The following is a 17,153-nucleotide window of genomic DNA, read 5'->3' on the forward strand; positions in this document are numbered from 1 at the left end:
TAAGCAATTCAGCCTCACGCGTCCCCCAGCTCTTCGGGTTCGCAGTGCTAGACGACAGGCGCTAGTGAAATAGACCTATTTTGCTGATGGTGTTGTATCAAACACCATACCCAGACAGTGCACGGTCCATGGGTAATGCTAGTATGCTGCTTCGGATTGCTATGCACAGACGGCTGCATATCTAGGTTCTGAATGTTTGTCCTCGGAGCCAGTTGTAACGGGCCGCCACATCTGTGCAAACCACGTAATGCAGTAAGAAGTGTTGAGTCTCAAGCAAGACGTAGTTTTTGGACGAGAGCTGGCCGATGTATTCGTCTATCCGTCCCGCATATCCAACACCAACAATGCTTTTCCCAGCCAATTCTGCGGCTGGTAATCCCTGTGACTGGAATAGCGGGTCGCTTGGCGATACACAAAGTGGCGCGGGATGCGCCAAAGCGTTCCTCTCGCAGGAGCTGACCGCAGCCGAGACGAAAATACGCCTTTGTACCAGGATGTCCTCCCATTGGTTGCGAGGGAGGGTAGGGCTGTGCTACAGCCTGTAAAGCAGAACACAACCGTGCCCAGAACAAGGTCTTGAGTTGTGCAGTCTTACGCAGCGCATAGTCGGCACGTAGGACGCTCCGAACACACGGCGATGCTAGTGTCTTTTTCATACATATCAGTCTTATCGTGTCCTTTGATCTCAAAAAGGCTCACTGTGTATCATCTGTCGCATCACATCGATACTGCTTTCTGCCATGCGTTCTCCAATCGACTTTGAGAAGGCCCATCATTACGATCGATGTCGTGAAAGCTTCGACAGCGATGACTACCCTTCACCACATGCCATCGATGAATCTGAGCAGTCATTAACGAACGATTCTGCTCCTCCTCCACCTCCTCCACCGTATTCGGCCTTCTCGGTCAATCGCAGAAGGTTTATCCTGGGTGTTGTTACAGCAGCAGGCTTCTTTGGACCGCTGTGCGGAGCGGTCTACCTGCCATCTCTGAAGCTGTTCCAAAAGATCTTCGAAACATCAGAAACCGCAGTCAATGGTACAGTTTCAATGTACATGGTGGTGTTCGCTGTTGCTGCAAGTCATTCCTTCCGGTGTACTAGAGCGCAAAACTAACAATCCACAGCCTCTCTTCGGTGCGGCAGCCTCTGACGTTGGCGGAAGGAAAACGGTGTACATGGTCGGACTCGGCAGTTTTCTCATTGCCAACACATTACTGGCTTTGCTGCCAGCACACATCGCTCTCCTATACTTTCTCCGTATCTTCCAGGCATTCGGATCATGTATCGTCTTCTCGGTCGGAGCTGGTACAGTAGCCGATATCACAGAGCCCGCCAGACGTGCATCCGCCTTAGCATGGTTTCTCATGGGACCTCAACTTGGCCCCATCCTTGGTCCACTTATAGGCGGTCAGTTCGCAACCGAGACCAGATGGCGATGGGTCTTTGGCTTCCTCTCGCTCGCCAGTCTTCCGGTTTACCTTGCCATCGTATTCTGCATGCCAGAGACCTTGCGGTCATTGGTGGGTAACGGCACAGCCCTTGCGCACCAGCCTTGGTTCTCGATACCAAAGTTCCGGACAAAACCGTGTACAGACATGAAAGTTCCGAAAGCTCCCCGACCGTCGTTTCGAAAATTCATGCACCTTCTCAAGTATCCTCCTCACTTGATTGTCTCTTTCAATGGTGCCTTCCAGTTTGCCGGTCTATATGGCATGTACATATCCTTCCCCACCATTTGGCAGGAAGGGTACAACTGGACAACTGCCGAGGTTGGGTATGGCTTCCTTTGTCCCGGTATTGCGATGTTCATTGCTTCGATCCTCGTAGGTCGACTCTCTGACTATATGCGCAAAAGGGCCATCGCGAACAGTTCTGATGGCAAGGTTGCACCTGAGCGGAGAATCGCCATCCAGATACCCGGATTTCTTATCGCAGCGGCTGGAAAAATCATGTTCGGTTGGTTCGCACATAATCACGTGCACCCAGCAGCGGGTCTGTTCAGTTCAGCTCTCGCAGCAGTTGGTGTTTCCGTCGTCTTCGTTACTAGCACTTCATTCCAGACTGAGTGTGATCCTGCTCAGACTGCCAGTCTAGTGGCATTAGGAGGATTTCTTCGCAATGTCGCTGCAGCGATTTGCGCAGCCATCATGGGTAGCATCCTGGACGGAATGGGCTGGGGATGGGCGTTCACCGGCTTAGGAATTTTGGACCTCCTCTGCATACCAGGAGTTCTCCTGATCTTGGTCCGTGGCGCAAAGTTCCGCGAGGCGTTGAAAAGAGAGCAGCAGCTAAATAAGTAAGTAGCTGGCTGACAACATGCTTTCGGTTTGGATTAAACTCCTCGCACGTGTCTGACGACTACGAGCGACAACTTGTCTTTTGGCATAGCGCGGCGTTGGTAGACATTTGGCTTTTTATATTAGCATGACACTTATTGAACAACGCATAATTCAACTCAACGTCGAGACATATCATATAAATTGTTCTGCAGGTGTCGTTTTTCTGATGCTATTGTAAGCACGAAACAGCTGGTTTGTGAGCGCGGAAGCTTCGGGGGCGAGAGTGAGCATCACCAAAGCTACCCCACGTCCCCCTAACGACGACCTCGGCACCTTGTAGCGGGTCAGCATACTGGGGTCGCATGTGCCTGCAAGGCGAATTGATAATCGAGCGGGTACGCGATAGAAGAAATGGAGATATCTTTCTGGAACAGCTGCGGAATTTACTACAAGGGCGAGTTTGGCCGGTCGCCGCGACTCCAACCTCTTCCGCCTAATTTGTCAGCAATACTCGCCATACGTTTCGGTATAAAGAGCATGTAACCTGGCGACTATGACATCACTTCATCAGCGAAATCAATCTCGCACACCTACATCGTGGCGTTCAGAGCAAGTCTACGCAAAATGACCAACTTCAAGGTCGACATTGTAAGCGACACTGTGTGCCGTAAGTCCCCATGAAAAAGCATCCAGTAAATGGATATTCGGCACTAACCAATTTATAGCATGGTGCTATGTAGGCAAGAAGCGCTTGGAGAAGGGTATCGCGGCCTACAAGGAGAAGCACCCTGATTCCACAGACACTTTCGATACCAACTGGTTCCCTTTTTACTTGAACCCCGATGCGCCAAAGAGCGCCGACAAGCAACAACTGTACGAGTCGAAATTTGGCAAAGAGCGCACAGCAATGATGCAAGAGCGCCTCTCACAGATTGGCAAAGAGGAGGGAATCAACTTCAAATACGGCGGCAAGACTGGGAACACACGCGATTCGCACCGGCTTATACAACTTGGAAAAACCAAGGGCCCGCAAATGCAGACGCGAGTGATTGAGGAGCTCTTCGCTGCATACTTCGAGAATGAGAAGGATATTACTACCCAAGAGATCTTAACCGAGGCAGGTGTCAAAGCTGGGCTGGATGAGAAAGAGATCAAGGATTGGTTGGAGGCAGGCAAGGGAGGCCCTGAGGTTGATAAGGAAGTGCAGCAGGCGCGTCGACAACAGATCACTGGCGTTCCCAATTTTACCATAAATGGCATGTATGAAGTCGGTGGAGCACAGGATCCGGCTGCCTTTGTACAGTTGTTCGAGCGATTGAAGAGACAGGAAGGTAACCTGTAAGCAGCTCGGTGTCCGATACCCCTCTTAGCAGATCCAATACATTCACATTCCTAATACCACCACGCCATCTCGACACACCATAGTAAATCGGCGACTTTTATTTAGCTTCAAGCTTCTGAACACCTTCTATCCATTTTCGAGAACACGATACACAAAGTGGCGCATCCCTAGGCATGGTGGTATCTGACATCCGTCAGATGGCGTCAGAAAGCTTGACTCCCGCCTATCGCGGAGCGAGCCTCCAGTAGCACCAAAATCAGCTGATTATTTGCGATCTGAAGTTCGTGGTGTACTGACACATCTGGTCACTTTGTATAGTGTTACAAACTCCAAGCACCGGTGAACACTTCCACCTTCACAAGGGCAACAATCTGAATCTCAACCACTAAGACCTGTCTCTGGCTGCAGTCAACTGATTTCAAATACTTGTTTATTGAACACGACTACGTTACCTACTAGGCAGATCTGACTAGTCTACTTGCTCGGTGTTTTGGCAGCTACACCTGGTATAGGCGGGTTTACGGAAAGAATCCTACTTCGCATCAGCTGTTCCTTGGTTGTTATGAACGCTTACCTTTGCCACACGGAACGTACTTGTAAACGCTTGAAGCGCAAGGGGTCTACTCCTTCTAGGCGAGAACTGCTACGTGACTGTAAGTGTAAAGTATCAAGGGTTGCGGACAGACGCAGTATCGATAGCAAGGGGCTGTTAGAACCACAGGAAGTAACAGTTGCCAGAATATTGAAGGGCTAAGATAGATTGAATTGTAAGCGACCAAGCGTTGGAGGTTTCGTTGGCGCCCGGAGCGTCCTAATGATTTCGGTGAAGACATCTAGGGTGAGACATCTACGATTACGGGCTTGCTACTGCGTTCGCAATTCTTGAGGATGCCGCGTCCCTATAAAGGGGCTTCCTTCTGCACAGATCTCTTATCTACAACTACGACCAGCCCCATCGGATCATCCATACCTAACACTTTATCATCCAATTTCTTCCAAATACCTAAGATCAACACCACAGGATGGAGCTACTCACACTTATCTTGAGTAGTGCTCTGTTCACTGCAGTTGTACTCTTCCAATTGTCATTCTTGAGTCGCGCACCGAAGCCCTTGGCTTGGTGCCTCCCATCCAGTCTCTACAGGGTCGGCAGTCTCCACACTCTAGCTACGGCATGGTTAAGACGCATCGTCTACGGAGCCGTGGTTGCACCGATATATCAGCCCAGTCCAAACGACAAGAAAGAAAGTACGGTCCAAAAGATCATAGCATTGGCGGAACACCATGAGATAGCAGAGCTATTGAGTGATATGATTCAGAAAGACGGGGCAAATTCTTGGCCACCGAACACCAATCACGCACATACGACCTGGCCTACGCCTCTACAGCCGTACAAAGAGATATATCTGGAACTCGCACCCCTCCTTCCCCAAGCGACCCCTTCTCTAAATGACGAAGTCAACATCTTACGTATAGAGAATTTCCGACAGCGATTCCGCGATTTACTCAATGCCCGCGTTGATCTCGTCGAAGTTGCAAAGGTAAGGAGAGTAGCAATGATTATACAGATGGCTAACTTGCTAACGAAGCTGTTAGCTTTTCCAAGCAACTGATGCGGGATGTTGGGTTGACTTTACCCGCGATACATACAATGCCTTTTACTGCTGTGTTGCCGTCAGCCGACATGCGTATAGATGGGCCACCATACCCATCGTCAAAGTCGCTCAACGGGAGAGAGAAGTTGACTTGCCTATCGAATTGGTTGAACCTTGGATCGCAATGCAGGGACACTTCGGTTGTGCGTCTGACGCAGGGAATAATAGTACGTTGCCTAGTTGCTATAAGTTCCTTGCTACAGCAAAGCTGACTGAACCGTCTAGCAAGCAACGTTTTGCTCAATTTCGATCGCAGGGGCACCTACATACACAGGATCAACACAGGGATGGAGCTGCAAGTGACATCCAGCGAAGAGACTTTCTTCCGCATCTTCTACGACCTCGAAGTCTTCGGTGTGCCCGTCTACTACGACATGGCACGATCGATCATCACCTTCACACGTGGTGACAACGCAGCTTGCGCCATCCATGTTGCAAATATTGCATCACAGATGCGACTTGTACTCGGCACCTACATGGACAATCTGCATGATAAGATGATTGCACATTCTGTCTGGCTGTCAAAGGTGCAGGGCTTCCAGGCGTGGGGCATTGGCCATTACGATAAGGAAACAGACAAGTGGGAGACGTTCGATGGGCTTAGCGGTAACCAGGTACTGCTATTCCAGGCGCTAGATGCGTTTTTGGGAATTGAACAATATCTTGCGCCAAGAGACATGGAAAGGAACTTGCCAAAGAGGCAGAGAGAAGTATGCTATGCTTTCAGAAAACACTCATTTCGTCGATCACTCGGCCAGGCAGATATGCATGACAAGAATATCGTGGAAATAGTGCGGAGTTTTGAGGAGATCCTGAGACGGCTGAGAGTAAGTACTTCACATCGAAACCTGAACTCGGACAATACTGATGCAAGGTGCAGTTGTTCCGCGCAGCGCATCGTACGAGATCGAAAGCCTATCTATCTCAGCCTGCGCCTGAACGGATGCCTATGACAGCTGGAAAGTCGTTACTAGATCCAAGTCTTGATGCCAGTCTGGCGTTTCTCGACGGCTTCATGGTTCGACGGCTGGCGCAGACGGTATAGACAGAGAAGGCTTCAAACATAGGGTTCTTGGAATGTGGGATTTGTGGGATTTGAATAGATGGTAGATGGGGTCATGGATATGCTAGTCGTCTGGAATCGGAGACATGTAAGAAGCGATGTCGAGGTTCATGGTACCGCTCGTGATGACCAATTCGTATAAAGAAGCCGCTAGTCTTCACCTCGGCAAGTGCAACCCAACCACAACCCTCGCGATGCGCGTTCTCCGTCACACTCCTATGACACTGCGGAAGTGATGATGGCAAGCACGAACGCCATGGTCATGATGCTCCGGACGCGCGGGTAGTACAGTATGTAAGCACCGAAGCCATGTGGCATGCGGGTGGCTGTGGCGGTTAGCGCATGTGCCATTGCATCTGGGCATCTGCAGGGTTCACGTCCAACAATGCAAGGCGCGCCTCCGCAGCGCAACGCTCAAAGTCTTGTATCGCCATGTCCTAGGTCCTGATCAGAATCCACGGGCTACCACGTGCACCATGGCCAACGAAACGCCCCCACAAACCCCGGCTGAGCGCCGCTTCCTGCGGCCCAGTGTAAGTCGCGTCTCCGGGCAGTAATGCAGGCGATGAGCTCACCATGAGATACAGCTACGCAGCGCGACCATGGTCCAACCCAAGACGGGCGAACGCGTCAAGAAAGCCTTTACTCTGCGGCGATCCCAACACCGACCCTCCGAATCCTCCGAGTTTCTGCTTGCGCCGGGCCAATACGATGAACAGCGGCACCGGGACATGGGAAGAGTCGAACTGGCCAGAGTCATAGTCCGAAACAAATGTCGACAAGCCTACGCGTATGCGACAAGTGATACTGGAATCGGCATATTCAAATGCTCGCTGGCTTATGTTCTCGGGTCCTTGGCCACCTTCGTTCCAGCCATTGCAGGACTGCTGGGCAAGAACGATGGAAAGCACATAGTCGCCACCATTACTGTCTATTTCCATCCAGCCCGCTCAGCTGGTAGCATGATCGAGGCAGTCATCTTGGCCTTTGCCGCTTTCATGTATGCCGCCTTCGTTTCCTTTTCAAGCATGGCCGTGTCTGCATACTTTGGAAACCATGACTTGTTAGTACTAGGCCATGTCATAGTGCTCGTTGTCTTCTGTGGAGGAGGCCTGGGACTTGTTGGATGGACAAAACAAAAGCTGGGCAATCCTCTCGTCAACGTGGCTTGCTCCTTGACTTCACTCGCCCTCATCACCATCCTGACCAAAGAGGGCGCTGTTCAGGCAGCCAAGTTCTCCTACGTCAAGGTCTGGCAAGTCTTGAAGATGATAATTCTGGGCTGTTCCGCCTCAGCCCTAGTGTCGCTCCTCGTGCAGCCAAAGTCGGCGCGCAACGAATTCCGCGACACTTTCATCAAGTCGACCGATGCTATGGCCGAGATGCTCAACGGCATTACCCTCAGCTTCCTTTCCGGTGCTGAATCAGACCTCAAAAGCGATTCTTATGTCGAGGCCTCCAAGAAGAGCCAGGCCACATTCAAGACTCTTGTAAAGAACTTGGGAGAAGCCAAGTTTGAACATTACGCTCTAGGTACTGAGGAGGAGTACAAGATCAACGCCAAGCTTGTTAAATGTCTGGAAAAGCTAATGCAGAGCTGTGGAGGACTGCGGAGTGCTGCTGAGACTCAGTTTACATTATTGGCGCAGTCAGAGTCGGAACCAAATGGGGCGTCGCATCAGCCTATACCTGCCAACGGAACCGTTACCTCGTCAATATTTTCCGAGCATACCATGTCACTAAGCCCGCCGCAACTATCTCCCAGTCTCAGCCATACCGAGAGGCGCACTAGCATCCTCGCCTCCATCGATGAGCTGCCCGAGAGTTCTGCTGAAGCATCCGCATACCCCTCAGCAGCTGGATCCGACGACGAGTCTACTCCGACCAAGAAGAAGTCTGGCCAAGTCACGAATCTTTTGCAGTCGAACCTTACGCCTGCTGACATGTTCTCTGTGTTTATTGCTCAATTGGGGCCACCAATGGTATGTTCAGAAAGTCCAGTCTGCTACCTGTACTAACCTCAATAGAAATCTTTAGCATACACGTTACGCGAGGTCCTCTCTGAACTACCTTTCGGACCCGGGCCCGAGTACAACATGGCTATCAACGAACACTTTCGTCACAGTCTGGTCGACGCGAAAGCACTGTTTTCAAACGCACGACGAGAAGCTCTTTCGGCTGTCTACAAGAACAAGATACCAATCAGGGCCAGCTCCGCAGAGGTCGCAGCCGACTTTGAAGAGGTTGCCGCAAGTTGTGGGTACTTCAGTTCGTCGTTGTTGGATTTCGCCGAAGATATGGTCACGTTTCTTGATATTCTTGAAGAGTTAAAAGGAAACGTCAATCGCTATCCGCGACAAAGAACCTACAATTGGCTAAAATTCTGGCAACGTGGGCGCAACAAGACTACATCCGGAGATGGCTCGGAAGAGTCCAGTCTTGTTGATGAAACAGAAGCCCAGACACCTGGAGGCTCGCATGAGATTCATAATCCCATCTACCGGAAGTCGACGCGGGGCGATCCATACAAGTCAGAGAATGAGCAGCCGCTGTCATACCGCATATGGACTTCATTGGCCGTCTTTAGGAGAGACGACCTGAAATTCGCTGTCAAGGTTGGTATAGGCGCAGTCCTCTACGCCATGTGGTCATTCATCCAATCGACCCGGGGATTCTACGGTCATTGGCGTGGAGAGTGGGGCCTGTTGTCGTACATGTTGGTTTGTTCGATGACTATTGGTGCCTCCAACACCACTGGTTTCCAACGTTTTGCTGGTACATGTCTTGGGGCTGTACTTGCCATCGCCGCATGGATTGCAGCTGATGACCATGCTTTCGTTCTGGGGTTCTTCGGTTGGCTCATCTCTCTGTTCTGCTTTTACATCATTGTGGGCAAGGGCAAAGGGCCTATGGGTCGCTTCATCCTGTTGACTTACAACCTTTCTGCACTCTACGCATACTCTCTGTCTGTCAAAGACGAGGAAGACGACGACGACGAGGGCGGTATCTCGCCTGAGATATGGGAGATTGTGCTTCATCGTGTGGTCGCTGTGATGGCTGGTTGTCTATGGGGCATCATCGTGACGAGGGTCATCTGGCCCATCTCAGCACGTCGCAAAGTCAAGAAGGGCACATCTTTGCTATGGCTCAAGATGGGGTTGATTTGGAAGCGTGGCCCTCTGAAGACCTTACTTGAATCCAACGAGAACTCGAGTCGGACGTACTCGTACATGTCCGAACGCGAAGAACTGGAGCTTCGTCGATATCTATCTCATCTGGATACACTGCGTGCATCAGCTGCTGCCGAATTTGAGCTCAAGGGCCCTTTCCCGGACAAAAGCTTCAAGATCATTCTAGGCGCGACTAGCCGTATATTGGATAGTTTCCATGCTATGAACGTCGTGATTCTGAAAGACTTGAAGGCATCTGAAGGCGAGAAAGAGGCTTTGAGGTATACCAAAAAAGAATGGATGGATCTGAGTTGGCGCATCAGTCATTTGTTTTCAGGTAAGCAACATCCATCAAGCTGTACAAAGCGCACCTACTAACACGCAATAGTCATGGCTTCTTCAATGAAGCTAGCTTATCCACTCAACGATGTACTGCCCAATGTCGAACACACGCGCGATCGATTGTTAGCAAAGGTCTTTGAGTTCCGACAGAGCGGACTGGGCAAGGTCATCGCCAACGATGAAGACTACGAGTTGTTGTATGCGTATGCGCTGGTGACTGGGCAGCTCGCGCATGATCTCAATATAATTGGGCAAGAGATCGAAAAGCTATACGGCGTGCTGAGTGAGGAGGATCTGAAACTACAGTAGATACACGCAATGCACAGAAGTGATGACTCTACACGGCTTGGCTACATTTCTTACGTTCTTTGCTACCAGGCAAGACTGGTTCGCTCAACAATAGTGTGTTCAAAGCATGTCATTGTGTAAGCTACTGGTATATACACTAAATATGCGCTCCCTTTGAGTGCCTGATACACGAACAAACCGAAATGTTACGTTGAAAACACGCCTTGGTAAACTACGCACTTTCTCTAATTGTCGAGAGGGTATCTGTCCAAGAACTTGAATGTGCGAAGACCCTCAGATAGCTGATCTACGACTGTAGACATGTCGCTTGAACTGTAGACGCCGGGAGTAGATGCTTCGATAGCGGCCGCGCTGAAAGCAGTGTTGTTGCTGGAACCGAGCATAGCGATGGGCTTACCGAAGCGGTATCCATCTTGGAGAATCTGGAGTGGGCGACCGGCAGGGTAGAGAGTCGAACGGGCGTTACTGGTCGCGTTGCGGGGCGAAGCAGTTGAGTTGGAGTTGGCCAGGCTGGCGGCGGGTGCGAAGAGGCTCTCTGCGCTACCATCGACGATGATAGCATCAAACTGGATGGCGGATGTAGCCGAGTAGGTTTGATCGATATCGCTGCCAAGATGCTCGGCTACAACAGTCATTCCAACCTTGAGGTCAGCAAGAGCTGACTTCATGGCCTGTGCGTTTTCGCCAGAGGAGGATGCAGTAGTAAGGTAGCCGACCTTTAGGCCATCCAGCTTGAGCAATGGCTCACCAGAAGCGCTAACTCCAATAGTCTTGTTGTCATGGTAGTAAGTGTCATCTGCTTCCGGCGCGGTCATACCCAGCGCTTCTGCCACCCTTACGGCGATGTCGTGAGAGATGCGGTTGAGCTGGATAAGCACGTTGTTCTTGACAACATCGCTCTTCAGCTGCGAGGTCTCGAATCTCATGGCGTTGACCACGAATTGTTGCTCGACAGGCAGAAGCGAGTTGAAGAACAGGCGAGGCTGGCTCCAGACATCCGCGAATGTGCTGGACACGGATCGGACAATCTTTCCACTTGTGGAGCGGCTGGGGGCTGTGAAGAAGCCACGTCCGCTAGTTTGGTTTGCCTGTCGCGGAGATCCTTCGTTCAACGTGTTTGGAGAGTAGGCTGCCGTGTTGAGAGGTATGTACATCTGGCCAGCGCCATCCCTTTCGTTGTTATGCACAGGTACGCGAGGCTGGTTGATAGGAATTTGCTAATGTGAGGATCGAAGTTAGTCTTTGTCTCACGTTCATTTCGTAGAATCAAAACGAACCTCGAAGTTAGGGCCACCCATATTGCGGTTCAGCTGCGTATCAAGGTAAGAGAACATTCTTCCTTGAAGCAGAGGGTCTTCCGTCAGATCAATTCCGCGAACTATCAGGGTTAGCATATGCCTACTCTGCATGTTGTACAGTCACAATACCTAAGTGTCCAGGCTGGAACATGATTTGCTCTGTCTCAGCAAAGTAGTTGCGTGGGTTCCGGTTCAAGGTCAACTTTCCGAGCGGAGTGAAGGGCACGATATCCTCAGGTACAATCTTGGTAGGATCTAGAAGATCGAAGCCAAATCGAAGCTGATCCTCTTCTTCCATAATTTGAGCCTCGAACACCCACTCTGGGAAAAATCCTTGCTGGATACTGTCGAACAGATCTTGGCGGTGGAAATCGGCGTTCATGCCTGCGGTCAATTGCGCTTCTTCCCACAGCAAAGAAGCTTTGCCTTGTAGCGACCTGAAGCGAAACTTTACGAGCTTGGATTTGCCTTGGTCGGTCACGAAGCGGAAGGTGTGAACTCCCCACCCATCGGTATGCCTGTAAGACCTGATGGTACCGTGTCCTGACATTGCCCACAGAAGTGTGTGCATGGAACTGGGCTGTTGGGAAAAGAAGTCCCAAGCGGAGTCATGCGCAGTGGCCGCTGTAAAGAAGAAGCCAACACATTAGTTTACGTTCCACATGCATTTCGTGCATTCGCAACATACCTTGTGGGATCTCAGAATCTGGTTTTGGCTTGACGGCATGGATCAGATCGGGAAATTTGATTGCATCTTGGATGAAGAAGACCGGAATATTGTTTCCAACAATATCTATCAACAGGTATGGTTAGAAGGAGAACACAGCCAAGAAGAACTCTGATGATAAGAACTCGTAACGTACCGAAGTTTCCCTCGTCAGTGTACCACCTAACAGCGAATCCATGCACATCTCGCACTGTGTCAGCACTGCCTCTTGATCCGGCAACAGTGGAGAATCGCATGAAGATCGGTGTCTCCTTTCCTGACGAGCCCAAGAAAGATGCGCCAGTGATGTTTGAGTAATCGCCATAAGAAACAAAGGTGCCGTGGGCTCCGGCTCCTCTTGCGTGGACAGCACGCTCCGGAACGCGCTCGTGGTCGAAATGCATGATCTGTAAAGATATGAAGTTAGTTGAAATCTCATCAGTATTGTGTCTTCCAAGAACTCACCTTTCTTCGGAATGCTTGGTCCTCCAGAAGTGTTGGACCACGCTCGCCAGCTGAGAGACTCTCTTGCTCCTCGATTGGACCACCGACCGGGTTTGTCATGTACACATCGCTGTCGTCAACCTCGTAGCGGCCCATGAAATCGTCAGTCGACGCAGCATTGTCATCTCGGCGAACGACAGCGTCACCATCCATGTAAGGGCATCCTGCCTGAGCAATATGCAGCAAGGCAGTAGCAGCCGTCAGGATCTGAACTCGCACCATCTTGAAGTAGACAGAGATTCTGGAAGACGTGAGCTACAGAAGAGAGCGGACAGCTGTGGATTTATACCGCCTCACAACGTCAACAGCAACGGCAACAGAGCGGTACGACCTTGTAGCGTGCACATCTCGACATGGATGCTAGTTTAGACATCATCGCTCCACAGTCCTGAATTATCGAATAGCACGACTTGTATTGGACAAACCGAACGATCATCGCGCGTTTGGGAAATTCCCGGATTAACGGTACCCACTTACGGCGAGTCTATTCGAGGCACTTGTATGGATGCCAAGGGTTTGGAGGCTGGGACGTTGACCTGCATATACATGATGCACGCGTAATTCCACAACTGGGCAGAACGCCGCCTTGCAGGCAGGATGTGATGAAGATGGGCGTAATTTCTCGATCTCGTCGACTGCCGTACATCGTTACGCCGGTATCACGCCGAGTTTTCCTCAGATTGATCAGCGTGTTTGTGATCCTGGTGGTTCAACAGCCGAAGACTCAAGCCGCGAGACTAAACTGCCAGCTTTTTAGGTTGGATTGACTCGCTAATAGAATAGCAGTTGCGATCTCTTCGTTGATGATGATAGTCACGTCAGGTCACCGTGCCACTTAGCCAAGAAAAAAAGCGGAGCTAATCCTTGGAATCCGGGTGAGGTTGTCGAGTTGAGCAGTAATTTCTCGGCATCTTCAACAGCTTGTTGCCAAATGCATTCCTGCACTGTGCTGTGCTGAGATCGTTGCGTTCTGATCCACGGATAGGCCAAAATGCGCCGTTGGACACAGAAACATCCGATAATGACGCGGCAGCCGGCTTGGCACTGTTCACTTCTCCAGGGTCCCGCTCCCGAAGTTGATCTTTTCTCGGTGCTTATGAAATGCTCATGGTCCAGCCGCCCCCGGATTGGCGTGATTGGTAAGTCGAAACCGGCCATTTCGCCAAGTCTTCGACTGTTAACAACGCTACCAGGTAAGCCTGAATAGCGCAAAGAATAGTAGCCTGCTATATGCAAAGCGTTCGTTCGCTGCACATTGCATGGCTAAGTTCGGGGCTGGGTACCGGCAGTCAGCGCATAGCTCGAGAGGAGCTTGTCGCGCCCGAATGTTGTAGTATTCCAGCCTGATCCTAAGGACATATGTGGTTACATGGACCATGCTGTTTCGTTTCATGAGGCCACAAAACTACAATAGCTGTTAGGCTGTGATGGATCAAGAATGCGTGAGGGCACAACAGACGCTGATCATACCCATGTATTAGCTTTAGCGGTGAGCATCTAACCAGCTGATGGGGAGTGAGATGGTAGCTGTAGGTAAAACAGATTGGGTCCGCGGAGGAAGGTCGATAAGGGCACCCATAAGTGCATAAAGGAACAAAAGGATGGTCATCTTAGGTGACACCGGACATCCTCGTCGCAGTCTGGATCGTTCCTTGAGGATCACCCCTGACGCAGCGGGAAGGTCGTACCGACAAGATAAGATGCGAAGCGCCCTTGGAAAGCCAAGTGTTTTTCTTTAGACATATCACACTTGGCCACCTCCACGTGTGTTAAGGCAAGTTGCCCACAACAATGTCCTGCCGTTTGGATACAAGCGCGCATATGTACTACTTGTTCAGATGTGGCTGACACAGAGTGATGTAAGTGCGCGTTCCGGTACTGTGGATCCATGCAGCCTTTTGTATCGCAGCTAGAGAAATCGAGTATAATATATTTTTCTGAGATTTGTCAAATGGCTGCGCTCTTTTGAATCGCGTACTTACATGGTATTGCAACAAGCCAACAAATACGCCCGTGAGTGAGCCTGGAGGTATTCAGTACGACTTTTGTTCGCAATGACGAGCGCGAACATAAAGCCAGAAGCACCTTACAGAGCCCCTGACTGACGGCTACACTTCGAGCGTCCATGTATACTGTATAAGAAAGTGGCTTACCAGTGAGTATCCTCTGCGGTTACCTAGAAACGATACATGCTCGAACGCTACTGACTAGTAGTGTTGACAATATCGCAAGATCTATAGGCCTTGTGCAGCAAAGCTCGTCAAACATAGGCTTTGTGGTTTCGAGGCGTGGCAGCACATTGGATGTTGTTAAGGAGGCAAAGGGACTACTAGGCTGTGTCGTGATGATCTTGTTGGAGCTAGAATACTCAGGATTAGGGGCTGTATCACAGACAACAGCATCTCAGAAGCTTTCTCTTGTTACACCTGCTTTGACAGTCGCGGAGGTGAAGGTGCTACATGGCCTAGGCTCGTACACTAGCTTGCGGATATGCCGTCCGGTCGAATGAGTACGATAGAGATGGAAGGCGCATAGGATAACAGAGACGAAGGAGAGTTCGAGTCTTCATCACATGGAACTTTGACATTAGTGGTCATAGTTTGACAATAGAAGACGGATGCCTCGGCAGTGATGGCTGTGTGACTAGCTGTAGATGCCATGTTCGCGATGCGCAGCTTCCGGGCCACGCCTATGACATCACCGGGTCTTGCACGACTTCCCCAGGCTGACCCCCGCTTCCCAAAACTCAAGCAACAGCTGTTTACCGCCCGATACGTAAATCCTGGAAACTTCGCAATCGGTCTTGCTATACCCACGGAAAGGTATATTCCCACATGGCTCTATGTCAACACACAGATCGCGTCGCGACACGCCTGCTCTTCCGGCGCATAACCTAGTAGTGCTAACAACTCACGAGTATAGACCTACACAAACACCAAAGCAACAGTTACCCACACGATGTAAGTCAGTCCTCGAGTCGTTTACCTTCAGTATCACAATGCGCATCACGCTTGTCTCACTCTTATTGTCTTCCACTTCAGCAGTCGAACGATGGTGTTGTAGTGTCTTGCACATTCTCTTGCTATGCAAGGAATCCGCGCGCATGACCCCAAATATTCGCTAATCACTTCTTGAAAATCCAGGAATCGGTCACTCTCAGTCCGCTCGAAGAAGGGCAGCGGTAGCGGCAGTGGGGAAAAGTCCGCGCCCAAGCACCGTTTCACAATGGCTTCCCTAAGAGGTACGCAGCAGCCGGAGCTTTCGAAGAAACTGTTCAAGATCATCAAATCTGAAAACCATGCGATTGGCGCCTACGAGGCTGCGGCACGTGAACGGGTTGGCATTGCTCAGCAGCTCTCGGAATGGGGTGAGGCCACAGAGGACGAGACGATCTCGGAGATTTCAGATAAGCTCGGAGTGCTGCTCGCAGAGATTGCCGAGCAAGAGGATATCTATGCACAAGCGTTGGAGGAATACCGAGGTGTCTTGAAGCAGATTCGCAACACAGAAAGCTCAGTGCAGCCGAGCCGAGACCACAAAACCAAGGTACGGCCTCTCGCTCTAGCCAGCGACTTCGTACTAACCAGACAACAGGTGTCGGATGAGATCGCCAAGTTGAAATACAAAGAACCTCAGAGTACTAAGATTGTCCAGCTCGAACAGGAGCTCGTACGCGCGGAGGCACAGAGCCTGGTTGCCGAAGCGCAACTCAGCAACATTGTACAGCAGCTCCACGAAGACTGTTATCACCCGCTGACCATTTCAGACTCGTCAGAAGTTCAAGGAGGCATACGACCACCACTTCGCAGCCACTATCGAACGTGCTGAGAAGCAAATCATCCTAGCCAAGCACGCTCGTCGTCTCTTGAACCTTGTCGACGACACCCCCATAGTCCCCGGCGATGTACACCCTCCGTTCGCAGAGGTAGAAGCAGCACGCCAGGTACTCACCGACGCGGAAGACGATCTTCGCCATTACCAGTTGGATGTTGAGCCCATCCATTCGAATGCAGGCAACCTCGGAGTGGGTGCAATGCCGGGAGCCACCGTGCCAGGAGTTGGAGCGGGAGAAACAAGTGGAGCCCCTGTTCCAGAATCTACTACGTACGAGAGTACAGTACGAAATGAGAGTCCCGTAGGCGTGCAGTATGACAAGGCGGGTTCAGCCCCTTACCCCTTGGAGGAAGCGGATAGAGTGGAAAGGCAGCAGCAGGAGGTTCCTAGACAGGAAGTTTCCAACGTGGCTTGAAAGTGGAGTACGGTGGTGCCTGGGCATCTTTCTAGGAATCTTTCTTGCGTCCATGTGTACTAATGATTTGATACGTCTCTTGATTATGTATTCTTTCCGTAGCAAGACATGTTTCTGCAATGCCACGTATGTTCGCGGGTTTTCCGGTAGTGTCTAAGTATATCCAGCATGCATATGGGTAAGCCAAGGATATGGTATAGACGGGTGCCTGGAAGTAAGGATGGAATAGTAGTAG

At 50.8% G+C, this 17,153-nt stretch overlaps 5 protein-coding genes across 5 annotated transcripts; 4 read left to right on the forward strand and 1 right to left on the reverse strand.

Annotated features, from left to right (window-relative positions):
* Window positions 1–1,055: 1,055 nt before the first annotated feature.
* J4E82_001186 (uncharacterized protein) lies at window positions 1,056–3,622 on the forward strand (the record flags this gene model as incomplete). Its single annotated transcript, XM_051727502.1, has 4 exons — window positions 1,056–1,061; window positions 1,126–2,297; window positions 2,889–2,947; window positions 3,006–3,622. 4 exons carry the CDS (start codon window positions 1,056–1,058, stop codon window positions 3,620–3,622), a joined length of 1,854 nt encoding a protein of 617 aa, XP_051592815.1.
* A 1,684-nt stretch (window positions 3,623–5,306) lies between these two features.
* On the forward strand, window positions 5,307–6,322 carry J4E82_001187 (uncharacterized protein; the record flags this gene model as incomplete). The annotated part of the gene is made up of 3 exons (XM_051727503.1): window positions 5,307–5,310; window positions 5,503–6,104; window positions 6,158–6,322. 3 exons carry the CDS (start codon window positions 5,307–5,309, stop codon window positions 6,320–6,322), a joined length of 771 nt encoding a protein of 256 aa, XP_051592816.1.
* Window positions 6,323–6,942: 620 nt separating this feature from the next.
* Window positions 6,943–10,161, forward strand: J4E82_001188 (uncharacterized protein; the record flags this gene model as incomplete). Its single annotated transcript, XM_051727504.1, has 3 exons — window positions 6,943–8,322; window positions 8,368–9,847; window positions 9,899–10,161. The coding sequence occupies 3 exons, from the start codon at window positions 6,943–6,945 to the stop codon at window positions 10,159–10,161; spliced, it is 3,123 nt and encodes a 1,040-aa protein (XP_051592817.1).
* Window positions 10,162–10,385: 224 nt separating this feature from the next.
* J4E82_001189 (uncharacterized protein) lies at window positions 10,386–12,891 on the reverse strand (the record flags this gene model as incomplete). Its single annotated transcript, XM_051727505.1, has 6 exons — window positions 10,386–11,378; window positions 11,439–11,539; window positions 11,589–12,083; window positions 12,148–12,252; window positions 12,323–12,572; window positions 12,631–12,891. 6 exons carry the CDS (start codon window positions 12,889–12,891, stop codon window positions 10,386–10,388), a joined length of 2,205 nt encoding a protein of 734 aa, XP_051592818.1.
* A 2,445-nt stretch (window positions 12,892–15,336) lies between these two features.
* Window positions 15,337–16,918, forward strand: J4E82_001190 (uncharacterized protein; the record flags this gene model as incomplete). The annotated part of the gene is made up of 4 exons (XM_051727506.1): window positions 15,337–15,491; window positions 15,813–16,215; window positions 16,264–16,389; window positions 16,436–16,918. The coding sequence occupies 4 exons, from the start codon at window positions 15,337–15,339 to the stop codon at window positions 16,916–16,918; spliced, it is 1,167 nt and encodes a 388-aa protein (XP_051592819.1).
* Between the last annotated feature and the right edge of the window lie 235 nt (window positions 16,919–17,153).

This window comes from Alternaria postmessia (assembly GCF_024291825.1).
Source record: "Alternaria postmessia strain BMP 2775 chromosome Unknown scaffold_4, whole genome shotgun sequence".
Lineage (NCBI taxonomy): Eukaryota > Fungi > Ascomycota > Dothideomycetes > Pleosporales > Pleosporaceae > Alternaria > Alternaria postmessia.